The 26,384-nt window shown below is 43.3% G+C and overlaps 2 protein-coding genes across 6 annotated transcripts in view; both read right to left on the minus strand.

The window, feature by feature from the left end:
- Positions 1 to 99: 99 nt before the first annotated feature.
- On the minus strand, positions 100 to 2,039 carry timm21 (translocase of inner mitochondrial membrane 21). Its single transcript, XM_086102247.1, has 6 exons — positions 1,611 to 2,039; positions 1,434 to 1,496; positions 1,212 to 1,309; positions 997 to 1,070; positions 824 to 929; positions 100 to 350 (listed from the first exon to the last, which is right to left on the minus strand). The coding sequence occupies exons 1-6, from the start codon at positions 1,921 to 1,923 to the stop codon at positions 258 to 260; spliced, it is 747 nt and encodes a 248-aa protein (XP_085958373.1). The 5' UTR covers positions 1,924 to 2,039; the 3' UTR covers positions 100 to 257.
- Positions 2,040 to 2,292: 253 nt separating this feature from the next.
- The window catches only part of neto1l (neuropilin (NRP) and tolloid (TLL)-like 1, like), a 31,096-nt gene continuing 7,004 nt past the window's right edge, over positions 2,293 to 26,384 (minus strand). Inside the window, exons 5-13 of one of the 5 annotated variants that reach the window (XR_015099055.1) lie at positions 13,509 to 13,550; positions 13,178 to 13,305; positions 9,568 to 9,650; positions 8,531 to 8,676; positions 6,351 to 6,464; positions 5,228 to 5,852; positions 4,936 to 5,010; positions 2,817 to 2,874; positions 2,293 to 2,713 (exon numbers count right to left, since the gene is read on the minus strand). Coding sequence is in view for 4 of the 5 variants with exons in the window: in XM_086102413.1 (XP_085958539.1) it covers positions 4,950 to 5,010; positions 5,228 to 5,852; positions 6,351 to 6,464; positions 8,531 to 8,676; positions 9,568 to 9,650; positions 13,178 to 13,305; positions 13,509 to 13,550 (1,199 nt within the window). In the remaining variant the exon portion in view is untranslated. Of the gene's footprint in view, positions 5,011 to 5,227; positions 5,853 to 6,350; positions 6,465 to 8,530; positions 8,677 to 9,567; positions 9,651 to 13,177; positions 13,306 to 13,508; positions 13,551 to 26,384 lie in introns of all 5 variants that reach the window. The other 4 variants (XM_086102415.1, XM_086102413.1, XM_086102414.1 and 1 more) reach the window with 4 other exon arrangements.

Here is a 26,384-nt window from a genome sequence, read left to right on the forward strand (position 1 = left end):
TGATTTGAAATCGTGTACAACCCCCAACTAAAATATTAAAATACAAATATAACAACAAAGAAAGACATTACTTGAATTTAAATCATGTAACTGTTGATGTTCAATGCAAACACTTTTAATCAGAAAATAATGCTCGATTTGTATCCTCAGCTGTTTCCACATTCACAACATACAAAATACACACAGCGAGAATCAATGCTTAGCCAGTGAAATATCTTGACTAATTAAACCTCTCATTTTGTTGTTTGATGCTGTTTTTATCGGTTATCTTCAACAATGATGGTCCGCCTTGGGTAGGTGTCTATGTCCACAAATATGTAGCGGAATTCATATTTTCCAGATTCGGGATTCTGTAAAAGAAGACATTTTTTTCTGAATGACAAATTTGATTACAAAACTCGACTGCATCCTGTGCTACAATGAATATAACATTACAAATTTTTCGGGTGTATTTAGATAATGTTTTAGATACAGGATGGTGCATAGAGTATTATGGACAGGACAGGTGCATCTAAATAAAACAAATAACTTGAATATCACAGAAACCATTTTAGCATTTCAATTGAAACAGTGAAAATCATATTAGATTTACTAAACATTTGGTGAATTATTTCATGTTTTTAATATTATTTTGATGCTTAAAGTTAATAGAAATAATGTAGAAATTAAGTAATATTTGGTCTCCTGAAAAGTATTTTCCAAATGTGTTTAATAAAAATAATAAGAGTATCACTTTTGAGCTGAATGTTTGAAATCAATGAATTTTTGTGTGATATTCAAATGTATTGGTTATACTCTTAAAGAAGAGATGAGTAATACAAACCTCCATTGACTCAGAGTGCACAGTGCCTTTTAGCCCCGGTTCAGATCCCTCAATGTAAAACTTGAGTCTCATGTGTTTCAGTCCGTCCTTTAGATATTCCCTATGACTACAGTGGAAACACATAAGCTGGCATTTATTGAACGTTAAAATGTAATTGTTATCATATTCCCAACCTGATTTGCTGTCTTCTTCCCCGACGAGTTGTCTCACCGTAACACTTGATTGGTTCTCCGAATGCGCCAATTACCTGTATGTGAAAACAGCAACAATATCAGGGTTTTGTATCCAACCTCTCAGCAGGCAATGAAGCAAACCTTCACATGTACTGTAAACAACCCTCCATGGCAAGATATATATGTACCACCTTCGAAGATAAAGTGTTTAGTACCTCTGGGTCTAATCTGACTTTGTTGAAAGCTTTCCCGTAGACTTTATTTGGACTAGAGGAAGAAAACAATTCCTGGAAGACCACATACAGAAGACCACCTGAAACACGTGCAAAAATGTGTTCAGAAAATAGGACGAAACAACTGAACAACATAATGATCTGCTCAGCATCTGTTCACAACATAATCTCCTGTCTAATTGTTGTATTGTTTGTTCTATTTACCTGTCACTCCAAGTCCGATGAGTACGATAATCAAGTAGGTGAAATCCCGGCCAGCTTCTTTTACTGTATAACATTTTGCAACAAATTCGTATATTTAAAAGATGTAATCTTGAGTTAGAACAACACATTTACTTCACTTCTCAGTTACTAAAGAGTGTGTCAAAATGTATTGTTTACCTTTGTGTGTCGGTGACAGCTTTGGACTCCCACTCTGGTATTTGTACACTGATTTCTGTCCACCGTCTCGCTCCTCGCTTTTATTTCTTAGTCCGAAGTCAAGAGTAATACCTCTGCGTGACTGCAGTAAACAGCACAGAGCGTGACTATTACACGAAGGGGATTCGAGCTGCCAGTGGAAGGTCGATCTCGAAAGGACTGACTCCGTTCTGTGTGTGTGGATGGACAAATTGCCTACTGTCATTCTGCACGTCTGCGTCGCTGTTGGCTTTAACTTCCGATACAGGATTTTTAATATCTGCATGTACGCCATTCTTATACGTGTGTATCTGGATAGAAACGATATCCATAAACGTTATTATAAACGGAACGTATTCAGACTATATCCGATTAGAAGTGCGCGACGGCAAGTGTGTCAAACAACCCTCGACTCATACATTATACGTCACATGCTAAGACTCATGGGAAGTTGAGTCCTAATAAGGGAAGGGTGCGCTTTCGACATCCCCAGGCTGCAAAATTATTGCTGACATTATTTTGTCGCCGTTAAAAAAATGTAGCTAAAAGAATGAAACCCCAGAATAAAAAAACTACAGACATGACACCTCATTTATACGTACTTTAATGTACCATAAGCTATCTACAATGCACGTTGACTGAATTGATGACACGACACAATAAATCAGTAAAGGTTTGTTTATTTAAATATTCTGTCCAGCATTATTTTTATAATATCAAATCAATATGCAAATGACTCTCTTAAATGAAAACACAATGTAATGATCAAGAGTGACAAACTAAGAAATTATAATGCCCAGACATATGCTACCTATGAGAAGCGTTTATTAATGAAATTCATCACTTCATTTCCACACATCAACCTTTAGACATGTAAGCACCTCACGCAGCACCCAGTCTATAAATAAACATGAAACGTTTAACTGAAGCAGGAAAATGATTTGTAAAAACCTGATTTATGTGTTTTTTTTCTTCTTCATGAACTGCTTTACATTAAAGGTATTCTCTGGTTTCAGTCATTTATCAATGCTCCATGGCTAGTTCATCCTTGCCAGATGTGGTCCACAGGTACAGGAACAAAACACCTGTGTGGTGTGAAGCAAAGAAACAACTTGATGCGTTCGCCCCCTTCATCACTCTAATTACTCAGCCATATTAGTTCACAGAAGATTCACAAGGGAGAGAGACCTCCAAATGCTGTCAAACTTGGCAAGATGCAGAGAAATGATGCACCTGTCTGGTGTATCTGTTGAGAAATAAAAACACCATTACTTCCACTCCCTTCTTTTCTGGGCCTTGCATGCTTTTTGTTCCCTTTCCTTCTTTTTATTTTTAATCTGCTTGTGATAAATTGGTCCAGACGTACTTATTTTAAGCGAGATGTCTGCTTCCATCTATTTACTGGCAAACAAACCAGTGTGTGACCTTGTTTGTGTGTGTGAGCGACCAAGAGAGAACGTGACAAAGAGATTAGATGTGCGCATACGATTTCAAAAAGAGTTAAAAGACACTAAAAAACGTAGCGTGCACAGCACAAACAAAGATTTCAAGATGCACTGAAATAATGCATGGCACACGGTGGTTTCACTCAGTCGGTAATGACAGCCAACTCATGGGAGAAAAAAAAAGAGAGGTCTACTGAAATGGAAGACCCATCTCGCAAGTAACTGGGACACAGTTTCTATTTTCGCGGAGGTCATCATCCATCCATTTGATCTCCTATTGGTCCTCATTAGGGTCATGGGTGATCTGAGGGGGACTTAGGGCAGGAGGTGGAATACACCCTGGACCAGTTTCCAGCCAGTCACAAGAGGAAAGGCTACTTTTCAAGAACTGCAGTGAGAATGTGATTGTGGACTTTAATTCTTAAAAGTAAAAATGCATATGCATAGCAAAAATGTATGTGTATACATAGCAGAAAACAAACTACGCAAGTATTTTGTGTAGAGTTTACGTACATGCAAATTTGCTTTGCATGAGTGTTTGTATGTTTGGTGCAGGTTTTAACTCCAAAACCAATTTTACAAAAGATGATCCCTCCCCAAGGCTGTTGTCTTAACCTCATAATCCTAACACCACCACGGTTAAATTTTTGATTAAAGTCAATGTGAATTTCCGGAGGATAAAAAAAAAACCCCCATCAAATTTCAGTTTGGTGGGCTACTCTATAAAGCAAACAAGAAACACACATTTCAAAGTGCTAATTATATCTGTGAGCGACAGCATGCGTGCATGACAGATTTACATAATGAGACAAGTTGAACAAAGCAACAAAAAATCAGTGCTTTATTGTTATTTAAGATTAATACTGTTACAAAGCATCAATAAGAGCAGCCCCAAGGATCGTTAGAATAACATTAAAAAAAAAATCTTATTTTGCCTGAGTAGAAAAGTCGGGTTTTATACATAGACATTAAGCTTCCTATGGCGATTGTTAGGAGACAAACCAACTTGTAAGTATAGAAGAAAATGTGACACGATGTAGAATGTAAGTGCGCGCACGCGTGCACACACACACACACACACACACACACACACACACACACACACACACACACACACACACACACACACAAACTAAAGTTGAGATTTATTTTAACATAATGTTTTCATACTAAAAGACAAAGAAGGCTGTCATGACAGACTGCTGCTTATAAACCATCATTAATGACGGATTAAATAGGTTGATAGGCTCCAGCCCCTCCAGGAAATGTGGGACAGAATTTACAGAAATTGATGAACGGGACGCCTTAAATGTCTTTTCCCATTTTCTTGTGTCATTTCAAGCGTTCATCTATAAAATATAATTTGAAATATGAAAGTTGGGATTCACTAAAACGCAGCCATTGACAAGGCTTCAGAGTATGTGCTGATGTCACCGAAACACAGTTTGCTATAAAACCTCACATCTTGTAGACTTTTTACAATATGTTGCTCATTTTTGCTGTAGGGGGAAAACAAAAAGGTTAACACATCATTTGCTACCGGAAATCAAAATCAAGCTTGAAAATTAAAGAAAAAAGTCCATGCAGATCAAGCATCCACTGAGTCTCCAGTTTTGTCCACCAGAAAAAAACCAAGAAACAAACAAACAAAACACATGCAGTAAAATTGAGCATCCCATGTTCAAACAAACACACTGAAACGGCCAGATGGCTGCAGGCAAGAAAACCATCTTAGTAAAGATAAAAATGAATTGTAAAAATCACAAACAGCGGGGGGGACATCCATTCATCAAAGCAAACTGTGCCAATGAGAATTACACAACAATCGACATCATCAAAATAGTTGGACGAGGATGGCTTACCTTGAGATCGTCTCTCAGACCCTAGTTGTGTTGTACTCTGATTCATGTTTGCTCAAAGAGCCAATGAGGCAGAACCTGAAATGTCACGCCTCTGTATTTTAATATCAGTTTGCAGACAGTAGACACGTCACAATGCAACCTGTGCCGCTGCGTTCATGCAGAGTTGTCTCGTAACAATATGGAAGTGTCAGGAGCGGCGAGGAAAAGTGCATGCAGGCATAAATTGTACAACCGTAACATCATTAAATTCGGGCCGGCGCTCTTCCCTCATTAAAAATCTAGAGATACTGACCGCTGTACTGCCTTTTCGTGGCGTGAAAGCCGGTGGCTGGTGGTGGGAACTTCATCCAGGTCGTCGTCCAGGTCGCATCCATTGTCCGCTCCCTCTTGCGAGTAGCTGTGCTTCATGACCAAGATGCTCCTACGGTTCGCCGCGCTCGGCAAGAGGGGCCGCACGGACATGGGCGGCTGCGGCAGGTCCGCGAGGAGGCCGCCCGCCGTCGGGTCCCGCGCGCTCAGATTCCCGCGGCTCCCTCGCCCGCTGAGGGACAGCTGGGATAGGTTGGCCGAGCACGGGTTGGAGGAGGAGCCACAGTGGTGGTCGTGGATGCAGCGTGAGGAGGCACGGCGGAGGGCGTGGTAGTTCTCAAAGTCTTCCGCAAGGTCCACGAGGTCTGCTGAGGCAGCGGCGGCGGTGGCGCTGCGCAAAGTGCACAGCTCGTAGTGAGGCGGCTCAAAGACCTCTTGGAACATGGTGGGGTCAAAGTCCTCACGCCGCAGGATGTACTTTTTGCGAGGCTGCTTGATTTGGACGATAACAGAGATGATGAGGAGGAGAAGGACAATGCAGCAGGTGACGCCGATGATGGTCCCGTTGGTGTTGTTCAGGTTGTCCAGGATGTTGGCTTTCGTGTTCTCTGTGCACGAGCAGAGGCATTGTTTATGAGAGTGAGTCCCACCATTACGGATGAGCTCATCAGGTATGCCGAGAGGCGGTCTCATTTTACATCATCAGATAACTATTATCTCGCTGAATTTATTCAATTTTATTTCATCTTGTGGTTGTATGAAATAAAATCCTATTCCCCCCCCCAAAAAAAACATTTTTTTTCTGTCTACTCTCACAGCGGCACAGCCTTCCCTCTCTCAGAGCTGCCAGCTGGCGCTTGTCTGTGAAATTGCAAACATCGGATTTAACCCGCCTCCGATTCGAGTTATGCCACACGTCAGGCATGATTTATGCCGATGCGACTGTCAGCATGATGCAGAACAGTCAGAAAATTCCCAGGCAGGGTCATCAAGGCTTGCGCTTTCGGCACTCGCCATCAAAATAATTACTTGAGGAAAAGGCTTTTAGGCCCACATCTAAAACATTTGGTACCTGGACAAAGATGTTGGATGAACACATCTCTCACCTTTACACTGATTCTCATCCCAGGGGTACACGCAGTTCTGCTGGCCGTTGCACACCAGTGTGTTGTTTATGCACATGTTACTGTGACAGAAGAAGGCATCTGGATCACACGGAGCTGTAAATACACAAAAGAGGAACACTCAGAAACACTTTTATTCCTGAAACTGAAGAGATTAAAATGAAAACAATGTCCTTCACTTGCTCACTCTATCCAAAAATATAGATTTTTTTTCCCACTTCTGTCAGATCATTATTAACGGCACCAAATCTGTAAGCTGCTTAAAAAAATGTGCAAATCAGTTTAGGGGAAGTCATTTCAAATATGTCTGCTCCCCCAAAAGCCATCCGTTGTTTGTTCTAATCTTCAAAATCATTTTTACTTGATGTGTGTGGATTGTGTCCATGACATCGACATGTCCTACAACTTGAATCACTCATAAATCTTTTGTCCACATTTGAGTTTGGTGCTCCTTTCTCATCAGCGGCCGTCAAATTCTCGGCAAATCTCTCCCCCTTGCCTCCCCCCTTAGCGTGGCCTTGCCGCAATCATCAGGCCGTCATCCCACGACTCTGCCCGTCGATGATGTCGGCGCAAGGGCGGACCAAGCCATCAAGTCGACGCGGTCATAAAATCAGTGCACTGTTACAGGCGACATCATCGTGGAGTAATACAAAGCCAAGGTGGCCGTGTTCTCATTTTATCCGTCCATGTCTTCAACGGCAAAAAGATGAAAATTCCCCTGGTGTGGATTCTGATCTGGATTTGAACCAACACTTAATGGGCTATCCATTGGCAGACGTGCCCCTCCTCTATGGAGTCTAATTGAAAATTGACTGGGTGCCTTTTAAACTAACTCAGCAATCAAACAACAAATACATATTTATATTTTAATCATGGAAATACTGCTAAATTTCCATATTTGCAATTTTTGCCTCTGACCTATGAATATCTGTGACTCCACAAATTGTATCGGTGTCATGGATATTCCAAATATCCAAGCGTCAAATACAATGCTTTAGCTCACTACTGATAACCAGTAGAGGGGGCCCCAGTCTCTGCTTCTCACCTCTGAAGGCTCCTCTCGTCAAAGCCCAATCAGGGCGAGGCCGCTGAGTGATGGTCATAGTTCTTGGACAAAATTATGACCAATGCGTTCGGTGATAAAAGTGCCCTTTTGCCCACATGCAAATGTGTTCCACAACGATACTGGAGGCACAAATTAATTAGCTAATTAGTAGAATAATTTGAGAGTGTCTGCACAAACTAGGTTGACGCAGCAAAGCCCATTGATGTTGCTTTGTGGTTTACATTTCCAACAATCTACTACGACTTATTGTCAATTTGAATTTTGCTGTGAGAGCTCAAATGTACATATAATGTACATGTAGTGTGTGTGTGTGTGTGTGTGTGTGTGTCAACCTGAACGACACCACCATAATTAAACGTACAAGCAGTTGGGGGCATGCACAGATGATAATGATTGAATGTTTGCATGTGGGAATAGTGCGCGTCCCGCTGAAGCATCTCAGCGAGTCAGCAGCTTTCCAAAAGGTGACATTCCCTATGGGAAAGCGCAATACTCGTAAAGGCCTAACAGAACTTTAAAAAAAAAAAAAAAAAAAAAAAACACGACTACGAGGAGAATGCCTCAGCTTCACTTTTAGTTTTACTGTGTAAGCAAATTGGAGGAACATAACGTCGCCTCATCGTCGGCCTGACGTTCTCAATAAATGACAACATTCAGTTGTTGTTTTTTTCATCATTTAAAATAAACTAGATGTCGATGCAAGGTATTCTATCAACTAGTCTAAATATGTCCGCTTCTTATTCATGAATGCTGGTCCGAAATGTATGAACACAGTCACGCCTACATCATGTCACTGAATAAATGAAAGAACTGTTCCACGTGTAAATTTGACAGTGCTTCATGCATTTTGCAATGAGCACTCTTTTCTTGGTTTAAAACGTGCGACACAAGCAGAAGACTAAATTGAGTCACTCTCGGGTGCAGCTGTCCATCCGCCGTTCAGTCGCTGGTGATGCTGCTCTCACGACGGAGGCCTTTCGGCAGAGGTGTTGCCGTGACAACAGTGCACCCTGCCTCTACTTGGTGAAAAGGTCACTTAAAAATGGTGACTTTTCAGCGCATTCGTATAAACATCATGTCACGTGAGTCTTACGTTCTTGGTAGGTCGTGAAAAGGATGCGGAAGCGACTTTTGCGGCTGGCCTCATCCGCCCACATTCGAATGACACCCAAGGTCGACACCAACATGAGGTCATTGGCCACCGTAGAACAGAACTTGCTCTTCAGGTCCTCCACCGAGCTTGGGTGAGATAAGAAGTTCAGGAGTTGGTAAAAAAAAACAAACAAACAAAAAAAAAACATTTCCCATACTTTTTCAGTGAATATTGTGTAAATGTCAATGACCATATTCAGTCTTGGTGGAGGCCATTCTAATTTAACTGGTGACCACAGCCGAATATTGCCTCTCCCGAGATAAAACACAACTCATTACAGTTTCCAATCCCGCACTTAAATCTTCCGTTATCTGATTTTAACATATATTATCTTGAGAAGAGGCTATTGATTTGCAAGTAAAGCTGATTGAAGATGGAAGAAAACGCTTAGCTTCGTGTGTTGGCCAAGTTATTTCTGAAAAGGACGACATTGCACATACATTGTTTCTGAAATAATTCATGGTCTTGCACAACTGTCGACAACACACAAAAAAATTATAATTACATTTCCCGGACCATTTCCTGTTGACATTTGTATTATTTTTTCATTTTTTTTTCACAGAATCAATCATTCACTGGATGTTTAGGATAACTTTACATCTTAAAAAAAATCATAGCTTGCAGTCCTGTAGCTACGTTTTATCATTATCATTATTATTATCATAAATATTATTATCACCATTGTTATTATTAGTCATAATAGTAGACGAGAAACCAAAAGTGCAGTACATAATAAAATGACCGTCCCTATGGCAATTAAAGGCGGGTGGCACAATGTTTTGAAGGGCTTTGAGCAATAAAAGTTTTATCAGTGGGTGCGGGAAAAAGATAAGAGCAACTTATCTTATCATCACATCAGATATTACATTCTTCATCTCAATGTGGAGCGCTCAGACTGAGATTGTTTTTTTTTCTTCCCCCCCGAAGATAACGTGATTAGGCACCAATTACAAAAGCCTACCAAAAACTAGTCCTACCTGCCGCCGTCATACACCGCCACAAAGTTGCGCTTGCACTCATTGGAATTGGCCATCTCATAGTCGAGGAAACGTAGGTAGATCTACATTCAGAAAGGGAGACCAAGGCAGGAAACACACACGCAGACACACAGGATTGGAAATCAAACTCTTAACCGAAAGCAGTCAACCCAAAAACAACGTTGAACAAGAAATGGCAATTTTCACTGCACAAAACTACGCCAGAGTGGAAAAATGTCAAAGACACGCTCGAAATACACTCATTAACTCCCCCCAAATCGAACCAACTAACCAATCTAGGTAAAAAACGTCTCTCACCTTCTCTCTAGGGAATACCGTACCTGAAAAATAAGGTCTGATTCCGAAAGTGAAGCCCCTGACCCCACCTTCTTACATCAGCCCTAGTGACTCATTCATCAAGACAAGATCGCCCCATCACATCCACGGTTCCACTTGGCGAGGCGCCGAGCCCGCCATCATTACGGTTAATGAGTCGGGCCGCTCATAAAGCGTGACAGGAGAACGTGACACTTTGAAACGTGCAAAGACCAAAGCTTGCAGATGGGGATAGCGAATAGAGCCTGCGATTTCAGCACGGCTTCAGTAACGTGACGAGTGAGGCGGATGTCAAAAAGAAAAAAGAAAAAAAAAATCAAACAATTGGAAAGCATAAAACCACATCGCGGATAAGTTGCACATAGGTGTCGATAAGATCCATACACAGGCCAGGAAGACTCAATACAAGAGTTGCGATCATTCCAAATTCCGCCTCCATGTTGTTTAAAGTGCACCTCTCTGATGGTTTCAATCAAAACAGCGCATTATTCTTTTGGATAACTCGTTTTGGATACCCTAAGTTTCGACAGGCTGACGAAATGCGAGCTGGTTTGCAATGCAAAGTTGCATCCATCCATGCACTATATGTCTTGCCTACGGCGTGGACATTTCTAAAACAACGGCAATGGGTAGGGGGGATTAAATCCCTATTAGTCCTTGAAGGCAGGAGCGGATGATGGAAGCGCTTCAAAAGACATTTCCTCTCCCCTTCGGGAAGGATGCCACATGGATTTTTAAGGATAACCCATTTTAAGGTTGTTGAATTTTCTCAGCACGTCGGTTTGACAGCGGGGTGGTCAAGCCCCGCAGTAAAATGACAGGAATGGGTAAGAAAGAAGCAAAAATAACGATGAAAAAGAATGCGATGCCAGTAATTGCTTAAGTAGTTCAAGCATCACTCCAAATAAACTTTTTGAGATTGACAGATCTTGTTTTGTGCATACAAACAATACAAAGAAAAAGGGAAAAAAATGGGTTGTTATTTTTCAGGATGGCACGTGCCAGTGGACAAAACGGACCACGGATGAGGAAAAATTAGGTGCTGATTTCATCACAAACCCAAATGACAGCAATGGATCAAATAGATACCGTCGGCAATTTGTAAGGCGAGAAGATGGGTTCCAGCAGGAAAATAGGCTGCCTGCTTATTGATTCCGCCGCGGCCGGCAATGAAGCAGAATCCATCACTGACTTGTGGAGGAATACGTTCACACTGTGGCTAAAAGGCCCCTCGTAATGGTGAGTTCCCGCTGTTCTCCGCAGCCGCTGGCAACATCCACATTTCTGATCAATGCATGTAAAGATGCACAAAGTGCGAGGCAGCGGAAAGAGGAATGAGGCAACATTGACGGCTAAGACGAGTTGGAGGAAAAAAAGCAGATGTCTACCGAGCGAATCAGCCAACATTGTTGCTTGTCCACATTAGCGTCGCGGGTGAGCCCGTTACAACTGCTGAAGACTCCTCGGTTAAAATTCGCAAAAAGGTGATCAACTAAAGCAGGGTCACGGTCTTAAAGTCTACGACTGTGCCGATGACAAGCGTGCGAGACCACCTTGACCTTCTAGGCTCTGGGAAATGGCACAGACACTTACATTTAATTGGTTCTAAACGGATGTACTTTATTTATGATTTTAACCAATGTGCGAGACAAATGGAAGCTGAATTTATTCGACAACTACATATCGCATGTTTTTAGATGAACCCCACTATTTCTTTGCCTCGCTCTTTGTGTTTCTTTGAAAAAAAAAAGCTTCATTAAATCAGATATTTCATTCATCCCTTCTTTTCCCACATTGACTCTGGGGGTCCCCTTGCACTCTCTGGAGCGCTCCGATGCAGTTAATGAGAGCCTCTGGTATAGGATGTCGTTATCTACCATCGCTGTTCTGTCTGGCACACCGAGGTAGTAGATCAGTCCAATATTAGCATCACGGGAGGAGAAAATATACAGCGCTGGAAACTAGAATTGCAGTTTTGCTTCCGTTTTCTTCTTGTGTTTGTTTTATTTAAGACCGCTAAGCTCTACCCTTGAGATGCCGTGACATGAGTCAAAAGGTATTTTGAAAACCTTCGCCGTGTTTGGCAAAGGCATCGATTGTGTAATGCACCGTTCTTAAGTGCGCGACTTGATTGCAAAGTTCTGCAGGCTGTGTGGAATTGTATCATGCAGAGTATTCAAGGATATTTGTGCGAGGAAACAGGGCGTTGGGGAGATATGTGACTTGGGGAATAAGTCATATAGGAGCTAAGCAGCAAATGGAGCCATACATCACAGTGGCGCCGACGCTATCGCGCAACGCGTGCACATGAGGCTGCACCATCGTAACGTTTTGTTTTTCTTTTTTCAATTTGTATTTTAAGCCATTCTGTTGGGCGAGTAGCAAATAGTACAGCACAGGACAGTGAGCCAAGCGGTGCTGCAGCGTTGCACGCGTGCATTGGGAGTGGCCATGCAGTGTCAAAACGCCTGCTTGTATGTATGCGGTGCATTGAAAACACAAGTGATAGATAGATGGTGTGGACCAGATGGAAGCAGGGAGGCAAGTGCCCTTTTCGGAGAGCCGAACGCAGCAACACGATTGAACAAGCCGCAAGGCTTCTTCCTCTCTCCGTCTGTTCTTCCTGACAACTAGGAAAGAGGAAGTGACCCTACATGAACCCCTTCGACCAAACTGTCTGACCTTCAGTGAGGCAAGCCCCCCCCCACCCCCCTTCCCGAAGCCATGTATAGCCACTATGGGATACTGCTGACATCTGCAGACGGCCCTCATGTAATATCAGTGAAGTATCCCGACCAAAAACCTTTCCTGAAGAATACGACTGAGGGTAAAAAGATGACACAGCCAATGTTCATCATTTTGGTCTCCATTGGAGTAAAACTGCTCTTCCTTCACCTGATTTTTATTATTCCACCTGAAGAAGAAATTCAAATGATGGAGTGCAGCATGGATAAAGCTTTCTTGCTAGCAGGATTGTGCCCCCCCCCACCCCCAAAACATGAGTTTTCCATCAAATTCTGGTCAGAATTCAGGATTTCTTTCCACTTTGATTGAACATATACTTCACAAATTGTTATTTCACTTCAAGACTTTCAGCTCATAGATGGAGGGACCAATAGTTTAACCTTGGAGGAAGACTGTGCATTTTTTAGTTATCTTTGTAGAAGACAGGAACTGTCGATGTGTCTCATGGCTACAACTGTGCAGGTATAACTCACGAGGTGAGTGGCGAGTGTCTGTAAAGTTAAGTTAGTGAGGAGGGCAGCCGACTCACCTTGGAGCGTGGTGGCGCCCGGATGTACCATTTGCAGTCGACGGCCTCGTTGGCGCCAGCCTTCCCGTCTCTGGTGATCTGATGAGACTCCACAATACCTTCTGGACCGACCATGTCGTACTGACATGCTGGAATACACACACACACACCAGCAACAAACAGCAAAGACAGCTTTGTCAGGTCAACTAAATAAAACAGAAAAACTCTATTGACATGAAAGCATCAGTGTTGTCATAGTTCATGCGAAACAGTTACTTGACAGATTTCTTGCTTGTGAAATGTTGAGAAAGAGGCAGAGAGAGAGAGAGAGAGAGAGAGAGAGACTACCTACCGGGGAGAGGTGGTGGTACTCCCAAGTCTGCAAAGTCTGGATCTGAGGAGAGAGCAGAGGAGGGATTCAACTGTGATGCAATATCACCAAATACCCCAAAATGTTTGAATGTAAAATGCACACACTATTATTTTGTTTTCAACAGACACATACGTTTGCTTCACAAGTAACAGATTTGTCCTCATCTTTATCAATGAAAGTACATGTGCATGAAAATAACTGTAAATGTTTTTTTAACCACTGCTACTATCCTGAACATGCTCGTTCATACAAATTTGGTGCCGGATCTCACTTTGCAGCCATGAAAGCTTCCGCTCTTGAGGCAAGACTACCAACAAGATTTTGATGCCTGGGAAGGTTTTTTTTTCCATTAATCCCGACCACATGAGAGGTCACCGATTTGGGATTTAAGAGACGGCCACGCTCACAATCTCTCTTCTACTGCAGAATGGCAAACTGCTCCTCATTGCTAATTCATACCTCTCTCTGCTACATTCTAGGTTAATAAAAGAGAAAAAAAATGGGTAAAGTGTTAGAAGTATTTTAGAAAAATATAGAGGTCATTTAAAAGGGATACATTTAATCCATGAAGTTTCTCACATTGGGAGTGTGCCAAAGCCGTACCTTTTATCAGCCTCATGAGATAAGAGAGGTGTCCAGTAAAGTTTTGAAAGTCACCTTGACGTAGAAGTTTTAAAGCAACTTTTTCGATAGAATGTGTCATGTTGTAAGAAATGAAATCAAGAACCTTGGCCGCCCTTGACCATTTGCAGCTGATTTTCTTCACAGACTCCCAACAAGTCTTCACCCGTCACAAACTTTACCTCTAAACCAACCCCACCGTGCTTCCTTTTATGTTTACGGTATCCATCAATCCATCTATTTTTCTTTAGCTTTTTTCCTCATCAGGCTTCCGGATGACTTGGAGCCAATCCCAGAATCCTTTGATGTCATCCCTAGGGTGCTGACATCCACTATTGCGCCACACTTGTCTGGTGTGCGGGAATTACATATTAAGCAAATGATCCTTGTTATGAATACGAAGCTTTACAACCGTGGCACTTTATCACACTGTAAGCTTCTATTTGGAGAAATAAGAACAAATCCACAGTATCTCAGTCCATTAATCAATGAGTAGATATTCTCGGCCTGACTTCAGCTCCGTTCTATGCTGAAGTGCCTAAACCTCTTCTCCTCCTCGGGATACCGAAACAGCAATCACTGTGATGTCACTGTACTGGTTTGTTCAAGCTTGTTTTCGGTGACGTACCAAAACGGGCCTGACAGTTGTATCGAAAGATTTTTACAATATTTGCTGAGAATAAAGCCCAGACGATAATTTACTAATAGCCGTTTGTTCATTTTTGTAGTCCGAAATGACGGGCGGCACGGTGGGGCTAACGTTTAGCATGTCTGCCTCCGAGTTGTGATGTTCAGGGTCTGCAACCCGGAATGAGGACATGCGCTTTTCCGAAAATGGATGGATGGAAGTTTGATGCCTCTGAAAGTGGATCACTCGCCTGACTTCTGTGCCGGCAGTGCGACTTTGGTTCCCCCTGAGCGGCATTATGATCTGTCTCGATATAACCGGTTATTGACTGCCCGGCCCGCGTCATATCATCGGAGTGTGCTTAATGAAATGACCTGCAGAGTCATCTGCGAGATGATGGGTTTGATGCCCTTCTTGTGTTTGTATTTGCTCGGATGCTCGTCCCCAAGTCTATTAGCCTCCTCTAAGATACGTGGGTGCCCGCAGCGAAGAGGAAGACGCGCTTGAAGGATGAGAAAATCAAAGAGGAAGACAGTTAATGAAACGGCGACCTTCAGGTCACGTGTGCTGCTTGCGCCAAAGATTTATGATTGGTTGCTGGCATCACTTAACCCTTCCGCCGTCACAAGGCCGAGCCACCTCAGTGGAATACATGCATGTGAACCAGCGCACCTCTATTCCTGACATGGCAACAGAGAGCCCACCCAAAAGAGGCTGCTGTGCTTACAAATCTCTCTCGTGCGACCCATGACCTTTTAAAACGAGGGCTGCTGAATTTCAAGCAGGTGGCCTGCATTTCACCATCAATCACTTCCTTTGCCTCTCTTCCCGCTTTGATTAATCGATTCAATGTATTCCATAGACGGACGGTTGATGTAAGACGCGCGCGGCGGCCGTATTTTGACATGTGCATTACGTGCGGCCGAACGGAGCGACATCTCCGGGAGGGGTGTCGACGCGTGGGTGAAAACATTCCGACAGGAAATGGTTTTATCTTGCGAAATAATGTGTACTCCTGTGTTCTTTTCATGTCTATGTGTGTACCATACCATTCTATTCAAGCTTCCCTGCATGCAACTCCCTCCCTCCGCATGTGCGGAATTCTGAGCACATCCACGCGTTGCCACACCCACTGCTCTCTTCAGAAAGCTCAGCTAAGAGTGTAATCTTCTGGATCTTCTTGTATGTACCCTATGCAACAGTGCAAATTCTCTCTTCCAAGCCAGCGACGCAGATTGCCATGTTGCCATACAAGCGCCGTTCGGACACGCACACATAAGCAGAGGCTAACATGCGGTTGCAGGAAAATACAGGCGAGTACAGAAATATTCAAAGGCATCGTGCAAAGCCTCCAGATGAAAACAAATTGCTTGCAGCTCAACATCATGTTTACATCGCTCACAGCACTGCGGAGTTTATTCACGTTAGCAGCCAAGACATTCAAATGACTACTTGTCACTGATTAACCAGCTTTGCGACGTGTTCATATTTTTAATTAAGCAGGCAGGCAGCAAAGTAAATTCCTAATAAGCACGGCTTCCTTGTGGTGTTGTGGTATCGCAGGCAAAACACCGTCTTTTATTAATGAGGCACTCGAATTGGGAATTGAAAAGTAAGCTCCGATGCTCCACATCTGAATGAATGAAAATCCAAAATGTGAATGAGTCTCACGGTTGGCGCCGTGTTGTAATATCCCAGCAATCTCTCTTCTCTCTCTCTCACACATGCACACGCACACCCACACAAAACTCAATTTCCCAGTGGCCCCATTTCCTTTCAGCAGCTCGGCTGTGACATTTAAATAAGCATCTGATTAATAATGTCTGCTTAAGTGGTTGATCAAGCTAATAAAGTGATGTCATTAATCACGGCAGGTAGACCTGCAAGTAAAGTTCAACAGACATCAAGGAAACATGAGACAGTGAGGAGGAAAAGGCAGGGCTCAGAAGGACTGCATACATAACGCTCTTGAACACACGCACACACACACACATGCACGCACACACGCACACACACACACACACATGCACGCACACACACACACACACACACACACACACACTATTCATGAGGAACATCTGCACAATGTCATGACATCCAATAATGCGCATTTTCACGAAATGAGCATTTCTAGACATAATGGTCAGCAGTTGTAGCGCCACACTTCACCACCACTTCATCACTTTTAAAAAGTACATCTACAGTAGTCAGAATACTTTTGTTACCATAAAACCATCGCCTAGTGCAAAAGGCTACTGAAGAATCAACACAACCGCAACAATAAAATATTCGGGAACATTTCCTCAGACTGCTGATAAAGTACGTGATTGCCCCTTTGACACTGTAGAACCGAGTATTACATTTTATTGAGCAAAGTTCGATAGAAATAGCAAGACATACAGCAACAGGAAATTTTTCAGTAAGACTTGGCCCTTTATGTCGTATGCTGTAATGAAAAAAAAAATCAAAATAAACCAGGCAATAAGAAGTGACAGGTGAGTATGTATCAGGCTTTCCAATTTGATGCTGATCCGTAGCAGGATTATTTGGTCTTGTCAAGATTTTCCTCGAGAGTGGCGGCGTTGCCTGATATACGGCTAAAAACAGTTTTCACTAAAAGTGGCAGTGACTACCAATTATCCATCGAAAGACGTGACCACGGTAGATAAAACAAAGCTGGGGACATTTGCTGCATTGAATTTGGTATTCAACCAAAGGGGAGCTCAAGCCATTGTTCTTCACACTTGCGTGGGCACAAAGCTTGACATTGGCTTCTACAGGAAGGATCGTAATTCCAGCACGCCCTTGAGCCCCAGATGCACCCGTGGGGGTTCTGCGTCGTCAGAAATGTCAGCATGGAGGGGACGGGCGGGGGGGGACGGGGCGTCATAGAATTTGATCGCTGCCCTTGTGTGTGAAGTCATGCCTTAGGTGAGCCATTATTGATTCCTCGATGAGAAGCTGCTATGATAGCGCTCTGCGTTTGGTGGGGTGAACAATTGTCATCGAAGACATCATATTCTGCATTTCCAGTCCATTTTGTGCTGGCTAGCTTTTCTGTCTGACTTGAGTTAACACTGGGAAACATCTCGAGATCTCTCTTTCTCAGGGACCCACGTCCTCGAGGAGCACTTAGTGGCTCCCGAGCGTCGCAGGTGCTTCTGTCGAAGTGACAGACACATTCCATCCAACTTCCATTTGGGCAACCGTGCAGTAAATCAACAAATCACCGCTGAGCCACTTATTACAGCGCACAAGCGCATGGCGGTGTAACCGAGGGAGACAAAGCGACATAAAGGGCCATTTCCGCAAAACAAAGTCTGAGACTCTTGATTGCTTCCTCAAGATTGTGTTTCGTCTCACTGTCACCAAGAGAAGAGGGGCAACAGACTCCGCTTTTCAATTTTCAAAGACCGGAGGGCTCAAACCTGTCGATGTCAAGTTGTCAACAATCTGCTTCAATTTCGCCAGCTGGAGTGATAAACAGCCAAATCCAGACGATCGTGAGCAGCCAATACAATCATGCCTGGATTCCAGGAAAGCCAAATGTGTTGATTGCTACTTTGACGAAAGATACTTACGGCTGAATTGATTTCAACATGAATTTAAGTTGCTTAATAGGTTGTGAGGGAGATAGGAGGAAAAAAAAATGTAAGGGATTTAGGCCAAACGGATTGCAATGCTGATGGCCACTTCCTAAGGTACAGCTGCGCGTGTATAATTACAGGGGCCTTTAGAACCCCCCCCCCCCCCCCATAATTCGTTTTCAGGTTTTGTGTGTGTGAAATTGTCAACATGCACTTCAAAGTCAGCTGACCCTAACAGGGATAAGGGATATTGAAAATGGATGGATATTGTATACTCCTCTTTCCCTTGTTGAGCAAATTATCAATTCTCTCGGGGGGTTCAACGTTCCACAACTACTGTATGTTGTTCTTCCGATTTCTAAATGCTTGGGACTAAATCTAAGCGGCTCTGAAGGTTGCAGCAAAGTGGTGCAATCAGTTTTGCCTCAACTGCTTCATGACACAATTAATCAGCAATCAATTAGCAGTCAGTGAATCTATGTCAAAGCAAAATGATTCTTTTCAATTATCAAACTACCGTGAAAAGACAGTTTAGGTTGAGCGACCACAATGCAATGCGACGTTGAATCTGGAGGCGGGGGCTTCTCCAACAGACCTAATTGGCGGAGACGCATTCAGTACACCTCATTTATCTTATTGAAGTCCTCACTGGGCATTAACATGTCCTTCTTTCCTTCTCCCTCCCCACTCGCCCACATCGTCTTGCTGAAGGAGCCCTCAGTGCAATCATACGGTGCAGAAGAGGGTGCATGGTGACCGGAGTACAAATTGTGGACAGTGCAGAGTTGAAGGAATATGATATTAACTTGTCTCCTCCTGGCATGCCTGGCATGGAGTAGAAAATGGGAAATGCGACTGTGTGTGCATTTTGCACGGACCAGATTTTGCATGCGTGCGAGGCCACTTCCAGATGTTCCATTCTGGCACGCCTTCCTGGTGACAGCGGCCATAAAAGCTCAAATAAAGCATATTTGTCCCCCTTCTGTTGGTCTCCAGACTTCGAGTAGAAGCAGCCACTCAACTGAATCCACAATCAATCTCAAGCAATGGGCTCACTGCGAGAGTGCCCTTGAGGGCTAATCTAAATGTGTACCTAGCATTTAGAATGTGCATGAATGATACCAGTAGCAAAGCCAGGCCTGGATTCCCGGAGGCATCATGGAACGCTCGGATTGGAACTCATTCATATCCTGTTTTTTTCCAGCTAACAAACGATGTCACACTTGTATGGCACTTCTTTTTTTCTTTTTTCTAATAAAACAGAGATTATAATCTCAGTGTGGAGAAAGGCAATTTGTTCCAACATAAGCAATGACAGCACGTCCCCCCCCCCCCCCCCCTCAAATAAGGAAAATCAGCATTACATCCATCCATTTTCAACAGTGTCCGTACTCAATGGTGACCAGGAGCCTGCCCCATCTGACACGGGCGAGATGCAGGGGACACCCGCCACTTAAATGTTTTTGATTTTCCACAAAGCAATTCATTCATCCATCCACGGATTTTCTGATCCGCTTCATTTTAACAAGGGTTGCGGGGCGTGCTGGAGCCAATCCCAGCTCTCTTCGGGCAGTAGGCAGGGGACACCCTGAACCGGTTGCCAGCCAAAGTGTGCAAGTGTACACATACACAAATCTCCAATGTTCAACATAGCTTTATCCTCCGAGTGTGCAAACATGATGTGACAGTACTGTATTACAAAATGTATAATGTAACTGCTTGTGTTTTTAAATACAACACAACACAAAATTGATTCGTCTTTATAATCCAGATGATTACAGCAAAAGATTTGGTTGCTTAAATCCCCTCAAAACAATACAAACCCAGTCTTATCTGCCAAATCCCCTGTGTGAGCTCACACGAGTTTAGATTTTTTTTTTCTTTTGTATGACAGGGACATGCAGCCAACCTTCGCATCCAGAAACAGGACTTCATTTATCAAGTGTTGATATGGTGACCATTTTTTTAAAGTCAAATAACAACAACAAAAAGGTGGGGCACTTGTTTGTATTCAACTTTAGGACAGATATGTTTTGATCATGCGTGTGAGCGAGCAAGAGAATGAGAGCGAGCAAGAGAGAGAGAGAGAGAGAGAGAGAGAGAAAGTCCAAGAGAGACTCTGTCAAAGTGCAAGCCCACCTCACGGTCTTTCATCCTTTCACCGTTTCATGCCGATGCAGGACAACTTCTATCTGACTCATCTCCTTCATCCCACTGCCTGTAGCCATCACTTGAAAATGTCAAATGTACTCATTGTCAGCTTTTTCAGTCATCTCATCTATCAAGCGTGAATGTTTCACGTCTTTGTATCTTTAAAGTCGGTGACAATTGATCACTCAGATTGGCTGTGAGCTAGTGAACCCGTGCATGAGATAGAAGTAGACCATGAAGACACAAAAGCAAATGCCATCATCCAGTATATTCGACTGATGCATGCACGGCCGCCCCTGGCGACCACATGGAACCATTTCAGGCTACGCCCCTGAATCCAAGATGCTAGTGTGGAAAAGTGCCATCACAGAGAGATAGATGAGCACATTGTTTCAAAATAAGCATGATCTTTTCTCCTTGAAATGAGCCGCGACTTCTTCACATTGACTTGAAGGTTGAAGAGAACACGTGAAAGCAGACGTGTTAAAGTGTCCTCATTTATCCGACATCAATTGGGGGGCCTTTTTCTTTTGCAGCTTTAAGCATGGATCAGACCTACTTGGCAGGAGGACGTTCGGCTGCCACGAACATAAAAGGGATGCTCACCAAATACTAGCCCTTGGCATTTCTCCGCAAGGGTGCTGCAACATACTTTATTTTACACAACAAGTGACCTTATACTCCCCCTGACGGACATGAACACGTCTTATACTCGCTACGGTCATTTCTTGTCCTTTCACGGCAGGCAGCCTTGGACAGGTTAACTGCAGAACTTGTGTGGAAAATGAGTGAAATAAATATCACCGATGCTTGACAGGGCACAAGGAGCCAAACGACGAGATTAATGCTGTTTAAGCTCTCAACTAACACGTTACGCAACAGGTCGCACCACTTGCTGGAAAACAAGAACTTCTAGGGGCAAAAAAAAAAAAAGATATCATACACGACTTCATCTGAGAACATTGTCTTGTTTAATGAGACTGTGTTCCAACCTTCTTATATTTGTTGTTTCTTCTCATGTTTTTACTCAATAAGCACCCTCTTCCTTTCAAACAAGTATTTTAATATCCAATAATTGTGCTATTGACTAATTAATCCTTCGGAATTCTGCCACTCATCTGAATATGATTTATGACAAATCACATCTGAGGCAAATGGTGAAAATGTGTATATGAAATAAAATATATTTTTATTTGGCTCAATGAACAAATTGAGAGGCCCCATAAGTCAGTCAAGAAACTGGTCAAATGGCCACCACTGTGCCTCCTCTGACATATTCCAACTTCAGCGGCATAGTAACAGTTTTCACACGGCTTTGGGGGCCCTTGAATTTAGAGGTTCCTTTACATTTTGTTTATGACTCTTTTACCCTTGAACTACCCCCCCCCCCCCCCCATGAAAAAAACCCCGCTGTGAAATAAATTGAGCTACTGACACGTTGCATTATGTCGGTTAAGAACTATAAAATCGCTCCGATGTAAGTGTGTGTCGTTCGTCTGTGGACATTTACTCGATTAGCTGTTCTTCCCAATTTTACGACCTTGTAAACCGTGCACATTATACTGTCAGCTGCAAAAAGAGTCTTTGTTCAGCCCAAGGTGTGGACCAGCAAGTAGATCATAATATAAGGAGTTTTGTTTTTCGCATTTGTCAGTGTGACAAAGCAGAACGAGGGAACGCTGCAGCCTGCACGGTCAGCCATGTACCATGACACAAACAGCTTCACAAGTGGCTAATGCGATTAAGATGATCAGATTTGAGACAGAGGGAGGCTACAAAAAAATAGATGCAAAATTGGCAGAAGGGACAGGCAGACTCAGGTGAGGGAAAATTAATTGGTACTCTGGATCTGACATAAATGACGAAATGCTTAACGTTGCTCTGAAGACATTGTTTCAAAGTGTGGGTCTGTGTGTGTGCGGGAGGGGCAGGGGGGGTGAGTGTGAAAGTTTGCATGCATGCATGCATGCATGCGTGCATTACTGCGTGACAGTTGATGGTCTTATCACATAGAACAGAAAACGTTAACAATGGGGGTTTCTTGGCAAGTTCGGCCAGAGAGCTTGACTGTGTCACAAAGAAAGGACGGGCAGAAGTGGCAGAAATAGTCAGACAGCATCGACATTACTCTCAAAAGAAAAAATAAAAATAAAAAATTGGAGAGACTTGATTTTTACAATTCAAAAAAAGTCTTGCATGTGGATGAGGTGAGAAGCAAACTGTGAACAACTTTCAAATGTTATGCGATGTTACATGATTAAAAAAAAAAAGGGATCTCTTTCTCTCGAGCACTTCATACATGAGATGGAGCGTGACAGCCTAATTACAAGGTTGCTGAACACCGCCTTGGGTAAACAAGCGGAGAAGTGGATGGAGAAGATAACACAATGAAACATCCGGGATGCAATTATTTATTTATTTTGGCTAAAAGATTTGCATCCATTCCAATTCTAGACAGCGTTAAAATGGAATGATGTGTATCTTGGCACACACGGGAGCAGGTGACTCTTAGAAATGTGCAGTCAGAGCTGCAGCAAGTGAGCGTCCTGCTCATCACAGGAGGAATGAATGATGCCCCGAGATGTCGCTACTCCAACATTAAGGGCCCATTCAACAATCGCGACGATCTAAATTGAAAAGAATATTTATAACAACTTAGGGATCGGCCCTTAATTGCAGCAGTCATGCATCAGTTGGGTTGCATAAAGATGTCGGCTGGAAAAGGGGGGGGAGATAAGCACATCCTTTCGAGAGCATTTTAATTTTCTCAAATTGGCTTTTCGGATCCGGTCGACGATCTGGATGTGCCTCGACTACATTGCTGTGAGAGGTTTAATCAGATATCAGAAGGGGTATTAGTCGAAAAAGAGGTCGATTCAGTTTGAGGTAATGAAAGCCTGCACTTTGGTTCATGCTGGATAATGGAAAAAAAAAATAAAAAAGCACAAACAACCAGAAATGAAGATATCATGAACTCTGCTTTAATGAATACCATATAAGGACTTCCACCCGCTTCAAATTCAGTCTTTAGCCACTCAAGCCCTCTCTTGAAGGGTCGTTCCAAGACCAAGGAGCAAAGTAATCGTACAAACTCTATTTCAAACTATTAGCTATATTATAAAAGGTCATCAATTCATTTTCTATATTGCAGTCATCAGTGGTGGTTATTGACAATGGAGGAAAACGAAGGAGAACTCCAAAAAGCAGGGCGGGTTGAACAAGATGTATTGAACAAAAATACAAACAGGAATAAACTGGGGGGAAAAAAACCCTAACTGAAGTAGTCAAAGTCCTGAAAACAAGGAACCAAAGTAACATAAACCGATGACAGCAGCACACAGACACTCACAATGAGCCAACCAAGACTGAGCAAACCCATGGAACTAAATCCAAGCAAGGTGACAAGACAACGAGAAACACCTGCACAAGACAACAAGGCTTTAGGGAGCTGATTGGTTAAACACAAGGGACCCACCCGGATGACGACAACAGATGGCGACAAAAAGGGCACACGAGGGAAAAAAAACAAATACTGTATAACCTAAGCAAAAACATAACGCACGCCTTCTAAAACCTTCAGCTGGTCAGACCACAGAATATTCTCCCAAAAATCGTGGGAATCATTTCGATGCATTCGGCAAAAGTAAGACAAGCCTCCAAGTTCTTTTTGGCCAGCAGTGGTTTGCGCCTTGTCACAATGCCACGGGTGTCATTTTTGCCCGGTCCCTTTGTCTTGTCATGAACACCGACCTTAACCGGCCAACAGTTCTTTTAACGTTTCCTTGGGTTCCTTTGTGACCTCGTGGATGAGTCATCGCTGGGCTCTTGGGGTAATTTCTGTAAGCTGGCCGCTCCTGGAAGGTTCGCCACTGTTCAATGCTTTTTCAATTTGTGGATAATGGCTCCCTCCCTCATTCTCAGGAGTCCTAAAGCTTTCGGAACAACTCTGTAACCCTTTCCTATAACTTTAGTTCTGCTCTACCTTGGAACTTCTTCGGCTCATGCTATTTTGCTGCCGCTCAATGAGAGCTTTTGGGCAACTTCATTTTGTCAGACAGGTTCGACTCAGGCGATTGCTTGATTGAGCAGGTCTGTAGGTCATCGGGCTTAGGTGCGGTCAGTGAAAATGAACTGAAAACAAGATCAATTCATAGGAGCCAAGTGTACTTTTTCACACAGAGGCAGGTAGCTTTAAATATTATTTTGCCTTTTGCCTATGGACTCTGTGCGACGCGATGAATGGTCCAGTAATCCCTTTTTCTAAACATGATTCCCTCCTCACTGCCGTGGAACAGGCATTTCATTCTATATTTTGAAAGCGTAAAAGAAAATAACGTCAGCAAGACTCCCTTTGAAAAGCTAGCAGGGGGAGCAAACACTAAGCGCTTTCCAGGAATGTGCCTTTCAGGCAAGGTTGTTTTGAACACACCATACACCGTTTGAGGCGGTTACTACGGCTGCTTTGTGTTGCACGTTACGGTCAGAGAAGCCGATTTGGAAACAGAAGCTAATCAGCCAATTGGTCTTTTCTTTTAATAGATGGTGGCGAGAAAAGCCCACGTCAGCCCGATGAACGTTCAAATAAAAGCCTTGAGGGGGCAGCCACATCCTTTTATCAGCTATCAAAGATGCCACTAGTCATTTCTGTCTTTCGTTTGGAGCCGATAATTCCCTGTGGCATGTGCACATTGCAGGACTGTGGCTGTTTTTTGTTAGTTTCCTTCAGCTCTTCTCCGAGATGTACATTTTCCAGCGTGGGGGCATAATAAGAGGTAGCAGCAGTCGCTGTGTGGCCACGTGCATTGTATTGGGCTGCTGTGATTAATCGTGCTTGCCAAATGGAAAATGAAAAGCCAGCAAGGCTGTACTGCTCGGCCTGGTTGTTGGCGAGGAGAACAAAAAACCCCCCCAGCTCGTGTGATTGACTTTGCTGCCTTTTTAAACACATGCATGCACTCGGCAATCTGTCAAAAAGACTTCAGTCATCCAACAGAGGGAGACACTCTTAATTGACTATGTACGCTCATTGGGGCCATGGTTGAATCATAAATGTGCTTCTGTGCCTCAATAATCCCGGATGGCTGAGGCTTGATGAGGAAGATGACCAAATGTCGCCAGGGGTCAAGGTCTCACCACAAGACTTAATGATGTGGCCTTTCCTGTTGGGACTGATTCGTCATGATGGTTGACAACAAACAAGCAGGTTTTCTCCGAGTGTAAAAAGTACAAAGTAGCGATCAGCTCAAATAGTGCGTTGGGGACTTCCACTCGTTTTCTATGTTGCGAGGGTCAGGGGTCAGCTCTAAACTATCTCAGCTAAGCTTAGTTGAGAAGCAGAGTGCGACCTGGACTACTTTGTTGAAATTCCATCCAAGACAGATCCTTCGTTCTTAATGAGGTGGCCTGTGAAGTTTGTTTCTGCGTTTTGGCTTCCCCTAACTGATTTATGTACAGTATCTGAAATGTGGAAAATGACTCACATTTAATAATAATCGCATCATGGTGTGGCCACAAACACTGGCATCATCCCCCCTGCTGCACGAAAAACCCCCAAAAACCATTACCTATTGAATTAGCCGGATGCCAAATGTGATTATGGTCTCTAAGGAATCAGACATTTGCTCTTAGACGATAAGCTGGCTATGCAGAGTTCATGTCGCTGCCAAAACTGGGATGGAAGAAAATGGGGGAGCAAAGTGCGGATAATGAAAACAAAACATTCATAGCTCTGCAACTTTTCCTGGAAGTTAGCTCTCTTGAAACAGAATCATGCCACAGCAGAAAAAAAAAGGAACGTCCATCCACTTGAGTCAGATGTTTGAGAAGTAATGCTCGCACGCACACAGTATGCAAACACAAACACAAACA

The sequence above is a fragment of the Hippocampus guttulatus genome, chromosome 21 (genome assembly GCF_054856545.1).
Source record: "Hippocampus guttulatus isolate MCC_2025c chromosome 21, RoL_Hgut_1.0, whole genome shotgun sequence".
NCBI lineage: Eukaryota > Metazoa > Chordata > Actinopteri > Syngnathiformes > Syngnathidae > Hippocampus > Hippocampus guttulatus.